Source organism: Anabrus simplex, chromosome 7, assembly GCF_040414725.1.
Source record: "Anabrus simplex isolate iqAnaSimp1 chromosome 7, ASM4041472v1, whole genome shotgun sequence".
Classification (NCBI taxonomy): Eukaryota; Metazoa; Arthropoda; class Insecta; order Orthoptera; family Tettigoniidae; genus Anabrus; species Anabrus simplex.
Window position 1 is genome coordinate 320601483 of NC_090271.1, and position 17126 is coordinate 320618608.

The 17126-nt window shown below is 39.7% G+C and overlaps 1 protein-coding gene across 2 annotated transcripts in view; it reads left to right on the forward strand.

Moving 5' to 3' along the window:
* LOC136877614 (TATA box-binding protein-like 1) overlaps positions 1 to 17126 on the forward strand; it is a 261942-nt gene that overhangs the window by 79224 nt on the left and 165592 nt on the right. For both annotated transcript variants that reach the window (XM_067151788.2, XM_068228686.1), the window contains one exon: positions 16073 to 16396. In XM_067151788.2, the coding sequence (XP_067007889.1) occupies positions 16097 to 16396 (300 nt within the window). In that variant the 5' untranslated portion in view covers positions 16073 to 16096. The remainder of the gene's footprint in view (positions 1 to 16072; positions 16397 to 17126) is intronic.

Consider the following 17126-nt stretch of genomic DNA (forward strand, 5'->3'; position numbering starts at 1 on the left):
GATCTCCAGCGGTGAAACGTCCAATCATACGGATGTGAATTCGATCCCCAGTAACCAATTGGGGCGAATTCACCAGATGTTTTATACTACCAGAGTAGTGAGGTAAAATCCAAGTATTATGTCATTTATTTTTCAGGATGAAAGTGTCCCAATGTAAAATTGTCATCATGTGTAGTATGCAAAATAAGTGAATAAATTGCTCCTCATTGCAATTTCAATAGGAAACAGTTTCCATATCTTTTCATTGTAGTTAGTCCAGTATGCCCATGGAATTTAAGTTGTCACTTCCCAGTCCTATTGTGGAGTCAAAAATTTGTATCCATGAATGAGTCGTCCCCCGTAACCTTAAATTTTCATGCCCCGTTCATCCCTGTGTTCATTTGATGCGCCGATATATATTTTTTTGATTTTCTTTATATAAATTTTTTTATCGTTTTCGAACTGATCACCCCTGAGATAAATTCTAGTCTGGGACTCAGGAAGTGAGCGGGTACAGTATTTCCACCTGCAAATGCAACATAGTCCAACATAGTCAACACTTCAAGAGCTCCCCAAAATAAACAACACACGATCAAAGTTACAAAGGAATTAAGAGAGCTCAAGAAAATTTGCACCTTGAATTCTGAATATTCCACTCCATTCACTCCAGAAGAAGTTACAATAGCACTGAAAGATATGAAAGCAGGAAAGGCTCCAGGTTTCGATGGTATTCATCCAGAGTTCCTTCTCAACTGTGGTAAAAATGTAAGAATATGGTTTGCTAAATTTTTTGCAGACATTCTTCTATCAGGCAATATACCCCATGAATTAAAGAGGGCAAAAATTATTGCTATTCTTAAACCTGGCAAACCTAACAACGAACCTCAAAGCTATAGACCCATTGCTCTGCTTAGCATGATCTATAAACTTCTGGAAAGAATGATTTATAACCGTATTTGCCATATCATTTTCAAAGAGTTACCTGTTGAACAAGCTGGTTTCCGCCTGCACCGAAGCTGTACAGATCAGGTCCTTTCTATGACAACATTCATAGAGGCTAATTTTCAGAAACACCAGAAAACTTCAATTGCCTTCATTGATCTAACAGCAGCATATGATACTGTGTGGAGACAAGAATTGATTCTCAAATTTGTATGAATCATTCCGTGCCTGCACATTGGAAATCTTATTAACAGCATGCTCAGTAACAAACTTCCTGGTTCATATTGGTAATAGTATTAGCTCACTGAGGAATCTTAATAATGGTTTCCCACAAGGTTCTGTGCTGGCTCCTCTTTTGTTCTGTTTATATATAGCAGATATGCCAGAGACTACATCTAGGAAGTTTGGGTACACAGAAGACTGAGCCCTTGCTGTTAGCCACATAGACTTTGAAGTTTCCGAGGATATTCTAACCAGAGACCTATCTACTATGGGGCGATACTTCCGTGACTGGAGGTTACAGACAAGCGCAGCGAAGACAGTAGTTGCTTCGTTTCATCTCAACAATAAACAAGCGAATAGAGAACTGAAAGTTCACTTTGATGGCAGATTACTCTCACATAACAAGTATCCAAAATTTCTAGGAGTCATTCTAAATAGGACTCTAATGTTCAAAGATCCTCTTATCAGAACTGCTGCCAAGCTCAGAACCAGAAATAATATCCTGCAGAAACTGCGGCACTACACGGGGATCAACAGCTTCTACACTTCCGACTTCTGGATAAACAGTGCTCATGTTGAGCTTGTTGATACTCAGCTCAACCAAATCCTGCGTTTAATATCAGGGACAATCAGATGTACTCCAACATACTGGCTGCCATCATTAAGTCACATACCATCTCCATCCGTGAGAAGAGAACAAGCACTTATCAAGGTGTACGGTAATATATGCAACAATTCTTCTCTTCCTGTACATCTTGACCTCCCTGTTATTAACAGGAAGATACTTCGCTCTCGCCACCCTCCATTGAATACTGCAAGGAAGCTTGCTGTAAGTAATTTCAACATGAATGACAGCTGGAAGCAATTATGGAAGACCTCTGTAACACCAGAACAGCAAGCTATGCCATGCACCACATCTAAGCCACCAGGTTTTGAGCTTGCCAGAAAAATTTGGTGTACTCTAAACCGAATCAAAACTAATTGTGGCAGATGTGCAGACTCACTTTATAAATGGAAGAAAATTCCATCTCCCTAGTGTAGTTGTGGTGCTGAAAGACAAACTGTTCAGTATATTATCCAAGAATGCCCTCTAACAGCCTTCTCAGGAGATTCAGCAGAGTTCCTGATGGCTACTCAAAACGGTGTTAATTATATTAGAGATACCAATCTGACATTCTGACTTAATCAACAGCTTGTGGACAGCTTGCAATTCTGACTTAATGTGTTCAGACTTGTAAATAGTTTTAAAATACTTTTATTGTGATGTGATTGTAAACCATACTATAAATAATAAATAAATCTGCCAATATCCATGGAGCTGGTGATCCCATGGCCAAACCATTCTTCTTCTTCTTCTATCGATTTTGGCCAGTTGTGGACCACGTAAATAACTCCTCATGATTTAAACTTTCTTTGGTGCCAGTACTCCTTCATCCTCCTGCTTGCTGCTTCTTTTCTTTCAGCCGTCCATTGTTGTTTCTTCTTGGTCGCTGCTTCTGGCTCTAGGAAACCCTTAAATGTGTGTAACTTTTTTCTGAAGGTGGTTCTGTTGTGGATGTCTTGATGTGTGATGTTCATTTCTTGCAAATCCTTCTTCGTGTTAAACCATTTATAAGAGTTGCCTTTCCTATTGGGCTTATTGAAGTGGTTAAGGATTTTCTTGGCAAGTCTGTCATCAGGCATTCTTGAAATATGTCCAAAAAATTTAACTCTTCGCTTTCGAATGACATCTAAAATCCTACTGCATGTTTTATATATTTCTTTGTTACTGCGTAATCAGTACATTTCTTTGGACCGAGGATTTTTCTTAGAATCTTTCTTTCCTTCTCAATTTCTTCAATGTCTTTCCTGGTTGTTAATCCCAGGCATTCTGAAGCATACAAGCACTCTGGTTGAATTACTGCCTGATAGTGGCGTAGTTTTGTCCTAATAGAGATCGCTTTCTTGTTGTATGTGTTTTTTGTAAGGTGGGATGCAAGCTCCATTTTTCTGGCTCTCTTGCAGTTTGCTTCTTTATCAAGCCCATTAGGTTGTATAATCTCACCAAGGTATTTGAATTTAACAACTTTATCTATCTTATCATTATTTGTTGTTACTATGTATCTTGGGGCTTCTTTAATGTTGGTCATGAAATGTGTCTTTTCAAATGATATCTGCAGGGCCAGTTTTCATTGCTACCTCTTTTAAAGTGTTAACTTGTATTATCGCCGATTCAATATTTTCTGATAACGGTACAAAATCGTCAGCAAATGCGAAGCAGTTGATAGTGATGTTCTCTTTCTTGTATCCAATCCTTATTTGGTCTTTAATGCCTTTTTTCTGCGAGTTCTTTTTCCAGGACACAATTGAACAGCAGTGGGGATAGGCAATACCCTTGCCTAACGCCTGTCTTGATTTCAAAGGATTCAGATATCTCTCCCATAAACTTTACCTTTGAGTATGTGTTTAAGGTCTCCTTTATTACCTGTAATGTCTTGTTATCTGTACCCATTTCTCTAAGGATGTTAAACAATGTGCTCCTATCAACTGAATCATATGGTTTTCGAAAGTCAACAAAAACTGCTACTTACTTCTTGCCCCCGGCAACTCTTATTCGCCGATTTTGTGTTCAACTTGTTGTTCTAATCTTGATAGCAATGCCATTTTGTTGGTAAATAATATTCCTACTTTATTGTGCACCCTTCCTTCGCATTTATATCTGTCGACAGTACCTTGGATTGTTGATCGCGGTCTTCCTTTTGCATGTGCAATTTTGGTTAAAGATCTACCCTCCTTTGTCCATTTCACTATTAGGTGCCGTTCTTGTACAGACGTTTCACTCCTCCGACCCATTATCGCCTGATGTTGACCAAACACTGGGGAGTATCTGTAGCGTTCAACACGTTCCTTGCTTCTGCGTAACTGGATATACTGAGAAAGCAATCTGTCGTTTACGTTCAGTATTGTGGTATATGGGGCAGGGATGTTCATATGCAGGATGGGTCATGGTCAGTGGAATTGGATTTCTGTTGAGACAGATAGTACGGCAGAGCTTACTACTCGATTTCCTGGTACGACAGTAATACGTCACTTGTCAAGCTTGGTTGTTATCTTTGATAGTACTGTTTAGTTCCAGGTGTACGCTCAATTCTGTGAGGCACTGTATGTAGCAACGTGGTACCTGGCTTTGTTGGTCAACATATCAAATACCATACTTAGAAATTTTACAGCAGTGATGGCGGCCCCTAGAAAGCCAAGAATAACGGCCGCGAGGATTCGCTGACCACACTACACCTTGTAGTCTGCAGACCTTCGGGTTGAGCAGCGGTCGCTTGGTGGGCCATGGTCCTTTGGGGCTGTTGCGCCATGGGGTTTGGTTAGATAGAATAACTGAAATGTGTCAGTACTCAGCCCGTGTAAGGCAGCTTAACACAATGAAAACCATAGAAATAGTGAATGTTCAACGACGAAGTTGTTATTATTATTATTATTATTATAATTGTTATTATTGCTATTATTATTATTGTTGTTGTTGTTGTTGTTATTATTATTATTATTATTATTATTATTATTATTATTATTATTATTATTAATCGATACGGCCACCTGTGGGCCACGTTTACACAATCTTCCTTCTGTCACGCAGACTGATACCCTTCTCTTTACACTCTCGCCAAAGATTCTTCAGTCTTTGACTACTTCTTGCTCGTTCTTCCACCGAGATGTTCCATGGCTTCGCATGTTGCTCTTCAGACACATCCCTCAATCCCGCAACCTTCTTCCTAAATGATGTCCTTTCTTTTATATCCTCCTCCTTGATACCTATTTCTGCCAAGTCATTGTGCACGCGTGTAAGCCATCCTGGTTGTTTTTTCCACCTTTCCTGCAGAAGAAGTATCCTGTTGGCCAATCTCTCAGGGTTCATTCTTTTGATATGTCCATAAAAGGTCAGTCTCCTTTTTCTCATCACAGTCGTGATTCTTTCTACTGTCTTGTAGAGCTCTAAATTCGATCTTAACCGGAATGTGTTTGGGTCACTCGTCAACTTTCTAGGGCCTAAGATTTTTCGCAAGAAACTTCTTTCTCTTTTTTCAAGGACTGGATCAGCCATCCTTGTCAAGGTTTCTGCTCCATAAAGGCACTCTGTTCTAACCACTGTGCAGTAAAGTTTTAACTTGGCCTGAATTGAGAGAGACTTGGACTTATATGTGTCATGACATAGTCTGAATGCCATCTCCATCCTTCTCACTCTCTCCTTTAATCCCTCCTTATCTCCATTGGGGGGGAGTATTTCTCCCAGGTATATAAATTTTTGCACACGCTGGATATCCCCATACAATGTAACAAGTCTGTCCGTGTCGCCTTTTTTTATAGAATCCATGAATGCTGTTTTTTTTTAAAGAGATTCTTAACCCTGTTTTGACTGCAACATTTTGTAGTTCTTCGACTAGTTTCTTGGCTGTTTGACGGTTGTCTGTAATAAGAACGACATCGTCTGCGAAGGCAAGACAATCCAACATCATCGCATTTTTTCCACAACCTATCTTTACCCCATTCTTCATTCCATTCTCAGCCTCCATTCCCTAATAACTTTTTCTAAAATGCAATTAAAGAGTACTGGAGAAAGGCTGTCTCCTTGCCTCAAACCCGTTTTTATCTCAAATGGATTTGAGAGTTCGCCCATAAATTTGACTTGAGAAAAAGTGTTTGTAAGAGATTGCCGAATTATGGCCAGAGATTTCTCATCCACTCCAAACTCCTGCAGAATGTTCATAAGCACTCCACGATCTATGGAATCGTATGCCTTTTTGAAATCAATGAAGGTTATGATTGTCCTCTTCTGATTTCTCATTGATCTTATTTTTATAAGTGATTTTAGAATATAAATCTGCTCAGCACATGAAAGCCCTTTCCTGAACCTTGCCTGGTATTCACAAATTTGTTTCTAGATGTGTTTCAAGCCTCCGCTGTAATGCTTTGGATAGAATTTTGTATGCTGTAGGAAGAAGAGAGATGCCTCTGTAGTTGTTGACGTTAGTTTGGTCCCCTTGTTTGTGTAAAGGATGAGTGCATTTTTCCAATCACTTGGTATTTCTTCTTTTTCCCAAATAAAAGTGAATAATTCCTCTAGTTTTTCCACTATATTTTCACCTGCAAATTTGAATAACTCTGCAGTAATTGAATCTTTCCCAGGAGCTTTGTTGTTTTTTAGTTGCTTAATGATGTCCCTAATTTCTTCCTTATTTCGTGGTAATGAATCCTTCAACTTGAATTGAGGCTCTCCAAACAGCAATCCATCTTTGGGAGGTTCACAGTTCAGAAGATTCTGGAAATAGTTGGCCAGATACTCGCAATTCTTCTTGTCACCAATAATGAGTTTCCCTTGTTCACTTTTAAAACATAGATTACCAGGGGAGAATTTTTTATTATTATTATTATTATTATTATTATTATTATTATTATTATTATTATTATTATTATTATATATATTGCGAATGAGCCCATTAGGACTACGCAAAGTACTTAGAGACAGGCATTTGCCTTTCTTTGTGCCCACACTTCCTTCATTCGTTTGCTGTGTGCTTCTTTTCTCTCTTGAGACCATGTTGTTCCGGTCTTCTTCTTCGGTTTTTCCTCTTGGTCAACTTGCCACTTATGAACTTTGGTTCTGAAGATAACCCAGCTTTGGATGTCTTCAGGTGTAATTCCTGCCAGTTTGAGATCTGTTTTAATTTCGCCAATCCATTTTATTGTGTCCGTTTTAGCTTTACTTCGGTTTTCATAAAATTCAACTATTTGCTTGGTAAGTCTATCTGGGTTCATCCTTTTTATATGTCCAAAGAATCTTAATCTGCGTTTTCTGATGTTGCTGTGAATGTTAGAAAATTGTTTGATTTCCTGTTTCCCTCTAAGGCGGTACTGTTCATCTACGAGTTTTGGGCCTAAAATTTTTCTAATGATCTTGCGTTCCTTTTTCTGAATATTTTCTAGATCAGTTTTCCTGTTCAAAATTAGTGTCTCTGATCCATAGAGGCATTCTGGTTTAATAACTGTATTATAGTGTCTTAGTTTAGCATGCTTGGAGAGACACTTTTTGTTATAGATATTTTGGGTGAGTCTATACGCAGTTTCCATTTTTTGGCATCTAACTTCATTGGCTTTTGTTTCCATTCCATTCTCCTGAATTATTTCACCGAGATATTTGAATTGCTGGACCCGTTTTATTTTGCCATATTTTGTCTCCATGAATTTAGGGGCTTCTTTGCTGCAGGTCATGTATTCAGTTTTTTCAAACGATATTTGGAGGCCGACTTTTTCCGCTGTTTCTTTCAGGAGTTCGATCTGGTTTATGGCTGTTGAAACGTCACGAGTTAAGATTGCCAGATCGTCCGCAAATGCCAGGCAGTCTACTGCTAATTTGCCCCTACCAAGAGTGAAGTTAATAATATTGTATAGTAGTGATGTATTTTGTTTACAATTATGTATACTAAAGATAAGTGTAATTGTGTACCCTGAGGCTGAAAGGTCAGGTTTTCAGTAATCTTGTGGTTACGAATAATATTTATTTGCTGCTTTTTCTTAGAACTCATTTGTGTGTATTTTGACCACACTCTTTACCAGACATTTCTTCAGAATGTTAAGGAATAGACTTGGCAGTTCTTCATGGGTGTAAGGTCATGGTCTATGAAACATAATTACCAGTGGCAGCATGTGGTATAATTTAGAGGTGGTTGCCATTTATTTTAAATGTGTAAAGGAAGTTTCTCTTTACAATGAAGTGAATAAAAACAGTGGTATTTAACCTCTTCGTTATGTACATACCCTGGTTTTATATATCACTGTTTTGCATTGTTCAATTAATTTTCAAAATACATTCATTGTAAGGATCCTCATGAAGGTTCAAATGTTTTAATGTATGTTCTTTAATGTATAGTTTATTAGAGAATGGTTATTCCTTACCATTAGTTGTCAGCTCATGATGGCTTGAAACAAGCTGAAACGTGTTCTGACCAATTGTAACCCATCATGTGTATAATAAGTATTGTGATTAAATTGACTTCAAAATAATAAAAATAAATTAGAGCTGTTAAAGATTAAAAAGCGATAAGCTTGTTTATCATCGAAAGATTATGTGCAATAGAAAATAAGATCTGTATCAATAATGGTTAGGCTAATGGCATAGTATGTACTCAGAGAATCGAGTCACAGAAAAAACAAGACTGTCTCAATGCCTAAGTTACATTAGCTCCACTTACGGAGATGTTCTGAACTGACTAGGGTCATTACATTCTCCCCCACTTATTTAGGAAAGACATTATCTTTAAAACAGTAGCAACAACAAAAACAGACTTGGCTTTGTATCTGAAACAGACACTTGTGTTTAGATAGCACTGTAGAAACAACACACATTGCATTTTCACATTTGGTAATTTTTAAACCTAATGAGGAAATGTCTTTCTCTCTGTTGTATTCCATGTAGAATAACAGGTGTCACTTCAGATGCTGGATCAGGAATTTGCTGAGACTCTTAACAATTCAAAAGTCCTGGATCAGTTGGAGTTTTCACTGGAGCTGGTGGGATCCCTTCTATGTAACTTTGCTCGACCCCACCATTTCTATACCTTTTCCATAAAATTCATTTCTTCTGTCATTGCTGTCAGGGTCATAAGATTGAGTATGCCCACTTTCATGATGTTGGCTACTGCTCATCCATTTTTCACAGTTCCTCCTGTTCCCAAGGAACTGTGCATCGCCTGCAGCAGAGTATGCTCTAACCTTTTCCCAGGCAAGTTTGGAAGTCCCATGTCATATACAGGGTGAACAAAAAATGCCGCACGTGGAGGTCGGCATGCGGTTCCTCGTTGAAATTCACGACAAAAGTTTATCTTGCAAAACCTAGTCCCACCAATAGGTTTAATAGAAATGTGAGTTGAGAAACGAGGCTTCGGCAGTGCTGTAACGGTGTGCAGCGTGGCCCAGCATAGGTCGCATGAACTCGGCGCTCTGCCAGAACTGTCTCATTAGCTCAGTGAGACAAGGTAATGCCATAAATGCCAGTTGTGCGGACAAGCTGATGTTGGAGTCGCATTCGCGCCAATTTTTTTTCAGTTAATGTATCAAATTGTATCCAATGTACACCTCCACTATGCAATTCACTATGTTCTGTCTTACCGTTACAGTTACCTTTATTTAAACATTAACCTAATATGAACTTCTTACAGGCGTAAACGACCACTTTGTTTTGCCCATGGCACAAATAAAGTCAATATGTAGAACATAATAGTGGATACAGTAACATTGTCTCTATTCATTTCTACACTGGATTGCCCATTAGGCTATGCACAATAATTCCATAGTGTACATCTGACGTCCAGTCTTATCTTCACAGAGCCGGTACATACACTTACGAGCAACGCTCACTTCACAGCAGATGTTCAAAGTGACCACCTTGCATTTGCAAACACTTCACCACTCGCTGGAGTATACTTTGCCGGACCCTACACAACACTTTTCAAGTTAAAAACTTCATCACTGATCCATATTGAACTAATAATTACAATGCTAAAAAGAGAAAGATGTTCCACCTATTCAGTACAATAATATTGTTGCACGAATTAATGTAGCAACATATTTAATATGTTATGGTTTTTTCGATAATGAGAAATAATTTTTTGGTATTAATGCTAGGGTACATATTGACAATATCAAAGGAATGTAAAGAATGGTGTGGCTGAATTTCAAAGTTGTTTAGTTAGCTCAATAATACTTTTAATAGACTTTTTTGATAAAAACTTATAATTATTCTGTAGAAATTTCTGAATGAATTGGGCTAATTTGTATAGCGGATTGGGTCTGTAATTAATGATCGGGCGAATGGGGACATCAGCCTTGTGGATCTTAGGGAAAGCTTTTGCAGTTGGTAGACCTGGATTCATGTTCAATAACTTTGTTTTCTCATAAATTGTGAGCTATTAGGTCTTGTACATTCATGGGTGGAGTACTATAAGCATCTTCCTTTAAGTGTCCCCTCAAATAAAAATCTAGTGGATTAAGGTCCGGGGAACGTGGAGGCCAGAGCATTGGACCTCCACGACGAATCCATTTCCCTGGAAACTTCATTTAACCAGTTATGCACAGTTATTCCAAAGTGTGGCGGTGCACCATCGTGCTGAAACCATAGCTGTCGCCGAACACCAAATGGAACGTTTTCTAAAGCTTCAGGCAAAGTATTGCCCAGAAACGTACGATAGCGGGGCGCATTCAACTTGTCCAGCAATAAGTAAGGTCCTAAAACCACTCCTCCCACGATTCCAGCCCACAGGTTTATGCCAAAGCGTGCCTGAAAGCCACGTTCATGGGTGACATGTGGGTTGTGGTCAGATCAATAATGGTTGTTGTGATGGTTGAAAATACCTTCCCGAGTGAAGCTACATTTGTCACTCCATATCACATACTTTATAAAATGTTCGTTGAATGCGGTCTTCTGGTCGCTGGTGTTGAGTTAACATGTAATGATATGGATGCAGTTTTTCGTCATGCAACACGTCAACAAACAGTGTTTGATATACCTGGAACTGCCTTGCAATATCAGGGGTATTTCGCCAAGGTGATTGGTGAATGGCTTAAAGAATGTCGTGGGCCGATGACCTTCGATGTTAGGCCTCTTAAAACAACAAGCAAGCATCAAAGAATGTCGTCCTCTGTTTTTGGAGTATGTCTAGTCCTTGGACGACCTCTGTCCACTACTTGTGGACAAAGATTACCGGTTTCCCGCAGTGTTGCTCAAGACGACGAAAAACATTCTCATCGGGATGGCGCCTTTGAGGGTACCGTGTTGCATACTCACGAGCAGCAGCAGAAGCTTGGTTATCGGATGCCGTTTGTGTACTCCATCAGGAAGCCGCCCTACATGCACTTGACAGGACCAGTTATGTTTGTGCACTGCGTAGTTAGTCGAATCATGAATTCTGTTGAATGGATCACACTGTCATGTATTCTACTATTGTCATGTGACAACAGGATGTCATGCTTACAAACGCAGTTACACGACGGGAACTAGGACCTGATGTCACACACACAATAGAAAAAAACCTGACTTAAGATTCGTGCCGTAGCTCCATGGTGCATGTGAGTTTGATAACCCAGCAGTCTACTCAGTGAACTGCGACGGCGGGTACGGTAGAGCGGGATGATACACGTTTCTCTATTACATTCTGATGCGCTGCAGGATGTGACACTGTTGCCAGCTTCTCGTTTTTGACTTGTTTTCCAACAGCATCAGATCCGGTTTAGCTATAGAAACTTTTGTCTTGCAGTGGGATGAGGAATCGAATGCCGACCTCCATGTGCGGCATTTTTTGTTCACACTGTATAGGCTATTATTAAGGTGAAGTCACCACTCCCAGAGGCATTTTATACCTACTGCCAGATGTGACTTCTGGCTGCTCCTTAGGAGTACAGACACCTTTTGCAACCGCTTAACTGAAGTACAGACGTTGCTGACATGAGAAAGTTCTTCTGCTTTATCTGCCGTTGAGACTGGGGTCCTCTTCCACCACCTAAACCATTGCCCGTGTTCTCTTTTCTGGTGAATGTGTGTCATTTCCTCCACAAAGGCTTCACATGGGCCCCCAAGGGAGGGCTCCTCTGCGCGTAGCTGTTGATCCCCACTTTGGGCATAAGGTTTGGTAATGGCCACTTGAACCTCGGCCAGGGAGTCGCAGTTAATGTTGTCTGTCACATAGGGTAGCAGGATGATCCTGACCTGACCTGACCTGACCTGGAGACATACATCAAAGATATACCAGTATAATACCGGTAAAAGCATCCAAGATTAAAAGAGTAAAACGTGAATAACAGAAAGAGTTGGCCATGCACTTAGGGTCATGCAGTTGTAAGCTTGTATTCTGGAGATAGTGCGTTTGAATCACACTGTTGGCAGCCGTGAATATGGTTTTTCCACGGTTTTCCATTGTCATAGGAAATTCTGCAGGTGTTCCTTAAGGGCACGGCCACCTACTACTACTACTACTACTACTACAACCACCAAACCCCATGGCGCATCAGCCCCAAAGGGCTATGGCCAATGAAGCGAATGCTGCTCAGCCCAAAGGCCTGCAGATTATGAGGTGCCATGTGGTCGAAATGACAAATCCTCTTGACTGTTTTTCTTGGTTTTCTAGACTTGGGCCGCCATCTCACCGTCAGATAGCTCCTCAATTGTAATTCTGTAGGCTGAGTGGACCTTGAACCAGCCCTCACATTCAGGTAAAAATCCCTGACCTGAACAGGAATCGAACCTGGGGCCCCCCAGGTAAGAGGCAAGCATGCTACCCCTACACTGCTGCTGCTGCTGCTACTACTACTGCTGTACTACTGTACTACTGTACTACTGCTAGGCATACTGTGGTGCGCTTTGGGCAAATCTGTGCTCTGTTGTATCTACAATGGATAATATTTCCGAAAATATAATATTAATGTGAGCCTTACATGGACTAATTTATTTCTAGGGCACACACGGGAGGAATGTGGAGGTACTTTTTACAGAGGTGCCAACTATTACGGGTTGTCCGTAATTATTACGGATTTCATCTCATGATTACGGCATTACGGTCAAAGGGAAAATTATTACGGAAAAGCGACATTATCACGAAAGTCATTTTCTACGAAGAAAAGAAATAAAGAAGCAAATATGTTCAATCCTTTCCAGCTTGTCTGATAAATCCTCCTCGTTTCATTGCTTGTGAGTTGGCAACGATACTTATTCGATCGTAAGCGTTGTGAAATTCATTGTGTACCGAGCTCGATAGCTGCAGTCGCTTGAGTGCGGCCAGTATCCAGTATTCGGAAGATAGTGTGTTCGAACCCCACTGTCGGCAGCCCTGAAGATGGTTTTCCGTGGTTTCCCCATTTTCACACCAAGCAAATGCTGGGCCTGTACCTTAAAGCCACGGACGCTTCCTTCCCACACCTAGCCCTTTCCTGTCCCATCGTCGCCATATGACCTATCTGTGTCGTGCGACGTAAAGCAACTTGCAAAAAAAAAAAAGTAATAATCGTTGTGCGAATGAAGGAGTTACTCTGCTCTTTTCCTGAACAAATCCTTAAGAAATGTATTTACAGAATTGAAGGCCGCATTAAGGACATGTACACTGGAATCGTTTATGGTTCAGAAGACGAAAATGTCATCACAGGGGGAACGGATGTTTCAAGAATAATTACACTGCAAACAATCTGCTGGATGCGAAACAAGTTACAAAGCATATTTTATTATTAAATTAAAAGGTACTGTGCAAATGTTATTTCGTAATATGATATACTTAATAATATATTGTGTCGGGAAGGAAAAAGGGGGTATTATCTTCGAGAATGGAGGACATGCTCTGGGCTTAAACTCGAAAATTTTTGAGGGGCGGAGGGTGATTACTGATAACCCACTTCAAAAGTTGGCACCTCTGTTTTTAGCAACATACATACAGATTAGTTCGTGACAATTCCATCTATACAAGCAAGTTTTGAAAGACTTTTTGTCATTTAAGTACATATTTTCTCCTCATCATTGCAACTTGCGCAGAGATATATAGAAGGTATCTTATTACATCATTGCAACTTGTGCAGAGATATATAGAAGGTATCTTATTAATCAGGACTAACCCACAGTAAGCATTGTTGTTTGGCTATCATTGCACTGCAGTGTACATGCGCAAGAAACTCAGCCATACCGTCCCAATGTGGTTGTGAAGGCACATGAAAACAAATTAAAAATGGAGGCACTAGGCTTTTCCATTTATTATTAAATAATTATTTTCCTTATTTAATACTCATGATTTTGTTATTATTTTGGTTTTGACTCGGCTCAGTACGTCTAAGTTCACTAGTGTGACCTATATTCCTGAACCTTTACTCGGGAATATTTCTCTTCGTAATTTATTTTCTAATGTATGAATTTGGTCACCGATAAGGTATTTCTTTACGATTATATTTGTGCGCAGTCTTTGCCGGTAATGTAACCTGTATATATACCAGTATTGGGCGTATTTTAACTGATGATGATATAATAATAATAATAATAATAATAATAATAATAATAATAATAATAATAATAATAATAGTTTCCTCAATTGTGTTTATGTATGGGTACAGGTATTTTTTCCAAACCTACATTATTCTGGTATTGGGTCTCTGTAGTTATTCACATCTGCTTTATTGCCTTGTCTTTATTGAGAGGATGTATATACTCTGATTGCCACTCTGTAGGAATAGTTTCTGATTCCTATATATGAGAGCTGTTCCATTTTGGCAACAAAAATTTTGACTGCCCATTTTTGGATGTTCAGTAATTATCGATTATTCCATACGATTATTATTATTATTATTATTATTATTCACTTAAGTATACAAGCCACTAAAGAACCCTTGGTCTTTTTTAAATGCCACGAACCTACTATGCTGGCGTAGCAGGGGGAGAGGTGATACTCCCACATGACACAATGGCACATCTCAGGTGGTGGATAGGGTGATACTAACCAGCTTGCCGACGGACTTGAGGGAAATAAAATACCTCTCGCGGACCAAACACCTGTGGGTAGGGGACGCAGATGAAGAATACACCCACGGTATCCCCTGTCGTAAGAGGCAACTAAAAGGGGCGACCAAGGGATGATTGTATTAGAACCATGAAACTGCTTGTGATTAGTACCACTACATGGGGAACACCATGGGTCACTTTTACTTGCGCATAGTACCACTATGTTAGGTACCAAATAGGTTTGTGATTAGTATAGCAACAGAGTGCGTTGCCAGCTTTTACAGTACCTGTGATCAGTACCACTTTAGGAGCGACACCATGGTTCTGGCTTGCCTATGATTAGTACCCACCGAGCTCGATAGCTGCAGTCGCTTAAGTGCGGCCAGTATCCAGTATTCGGGAGACAGTAAGTTCGAACCCCACTGTCGGCAGCCCTGAAGATGGTTTTCCGTGGTTTCCCATTTTCACACCAGGCAAATGCTGGCGCTGTGCCTTAAGGCCACGGCCACTCCCTTCCCATTCCTAGGCCTTTTCTGTCCCATCGTCGCCATAAGACCTATCTGTGTCGGCGCGATGTTAAGCAACTAGCAAAAAAAGGCCGCTTCCTTCTTATTCCTAGGCCTTTTCTGTCCCATCGTCGCCATAAGACCTATCTGTGTCGGCGCAACGTTAAACAACTAGCAAAAAAAAAAAAAAAAAAAAAAGAGATTAGTGCCCACTATATGAGGAACACCCTGGGAGAGTGGGGGTCCCTGTGGTTAGTACACGTATGTGTTGAATACCATAGGTTTGCGTTGTCTGTAAATGGCGCCACAATATGTGAAACACTATAGGTCTGTATTCCATGTGCGAAATTCAATATCTGTGAGTAGTACCATACTGTGTGGAATGCCGTGAGTCCATGCTATTGATTAGTACCGCAACATGACAAATACCATGGTTCTACTTTCCTAGCAGTAAGTACCATTATGAGGGGCCGATGACTTGGATCTTGGACCCCTTTAGACCAAAAGCATCGACTATTCAGTATTATGCTATAGACACAGTCCCTTGGTCAATTATATTATTTCATGTCAGTTTCTGTGAATGCGAGACATTGCAGGTCGGATCCACTGATTGTTTTAAATTCATATCCATTCATTCTTCATCTTCACGTTTTGAATTCTGGTCAGTGGAGGATTTCGGACTTTTAATTTGTCATTCCATTTCATCTCATTTCGTACCATTAGGATCCGGTGACCTCACTGTTAGGTCCCTTTAAACAAGCATCATCATCATCATCATCATCTTTTTTAAATGTGTTTACTATAACATGCTGTGAAATTTTTATATTAAAAAATGTTCTAAGACTGTCATAAATCCAGTTTGTTCCTCCTAGTATTATATGTCTATATTTTCTGTATTTTTCTTTCTTCTTTTCAGGTATAACAATTACGGGGTTTTAATATGATGGCCACGGCCTTCCAAGAGAATGGAATCAGATCATTGTCTAATGGGAGCCTTGGCCTTAATATGCAGGATCAGACGACTCTAGGTCATAATGTGGAGGAGCAAGCAAGTTTACCTTCTTCTGGAGAGCAGCATGTGCTACAGCCAGAAGAGATCCCACCTGCAGAGAGTGGGGAAACACCAGAAATAGACATTGTTATTAACAACGTGGTCTGCAGCTTTAGTGTCAGATGCCACTTGAATCTCCGTCAGATTGCTTTGAAGGGTGCAAACGTGGAATATAGACGAGAGAATGGGGTGTGTACCAAGTTTTTATTCAGGTTGCAGCATGTGAGACACATTGTGTTCATCTAGTACCCAAGTGTGCCAAGTAGAACTCGTAACTAATGAGTTTTGCATGTATGCAATTAATATAAATATACTACTGAATTGCCATTTCTGAAATGAGTAGTACAGTAAGCAATGATTATTTTGAGAGGATTTTTTTTATTTAATACTTATGTGACATGGCATGTTAACTTGTCCCTGGGTATTGGATGTTTATAAAATGACAGCCTTCATTCTCATATGTGCATTGCTTAAGTTTGAAACTTGAGCATAGTGTGTTAATAAATATTCACATAAAACTTCAGGGGTGTAATATAGATAGATGCCTATGAATTTGTTTAGGAAGTACTGGGGGGGGGGGAGAAGAATTGTATATATGCTGTGAAACTCGTATCTCTGCTAAATCAAAATGCGTATATCTGATCTTTCGAGACTACAGATTTTATTCTTTTAATTGGCATTTTGCGTTTCTTTTGGATCATGTAAACTAACTATGCTGTATGTATATAGAGTGAATTTTATTTCATTATCAAAATGTAAGAGTGAGGTTAAGACTATGTCTGCTTCCTGGTTTGAAGATTTGAGAGACAGAGGTGAAGTTGTTGGTGAAATTCTAGTGAAGATAACCACTGGTGAGCAGAAGTATTAATCCAGTTATTTCCTCAACCTCTGGCCAGAACTGGCTTTTTCAAAATATTAT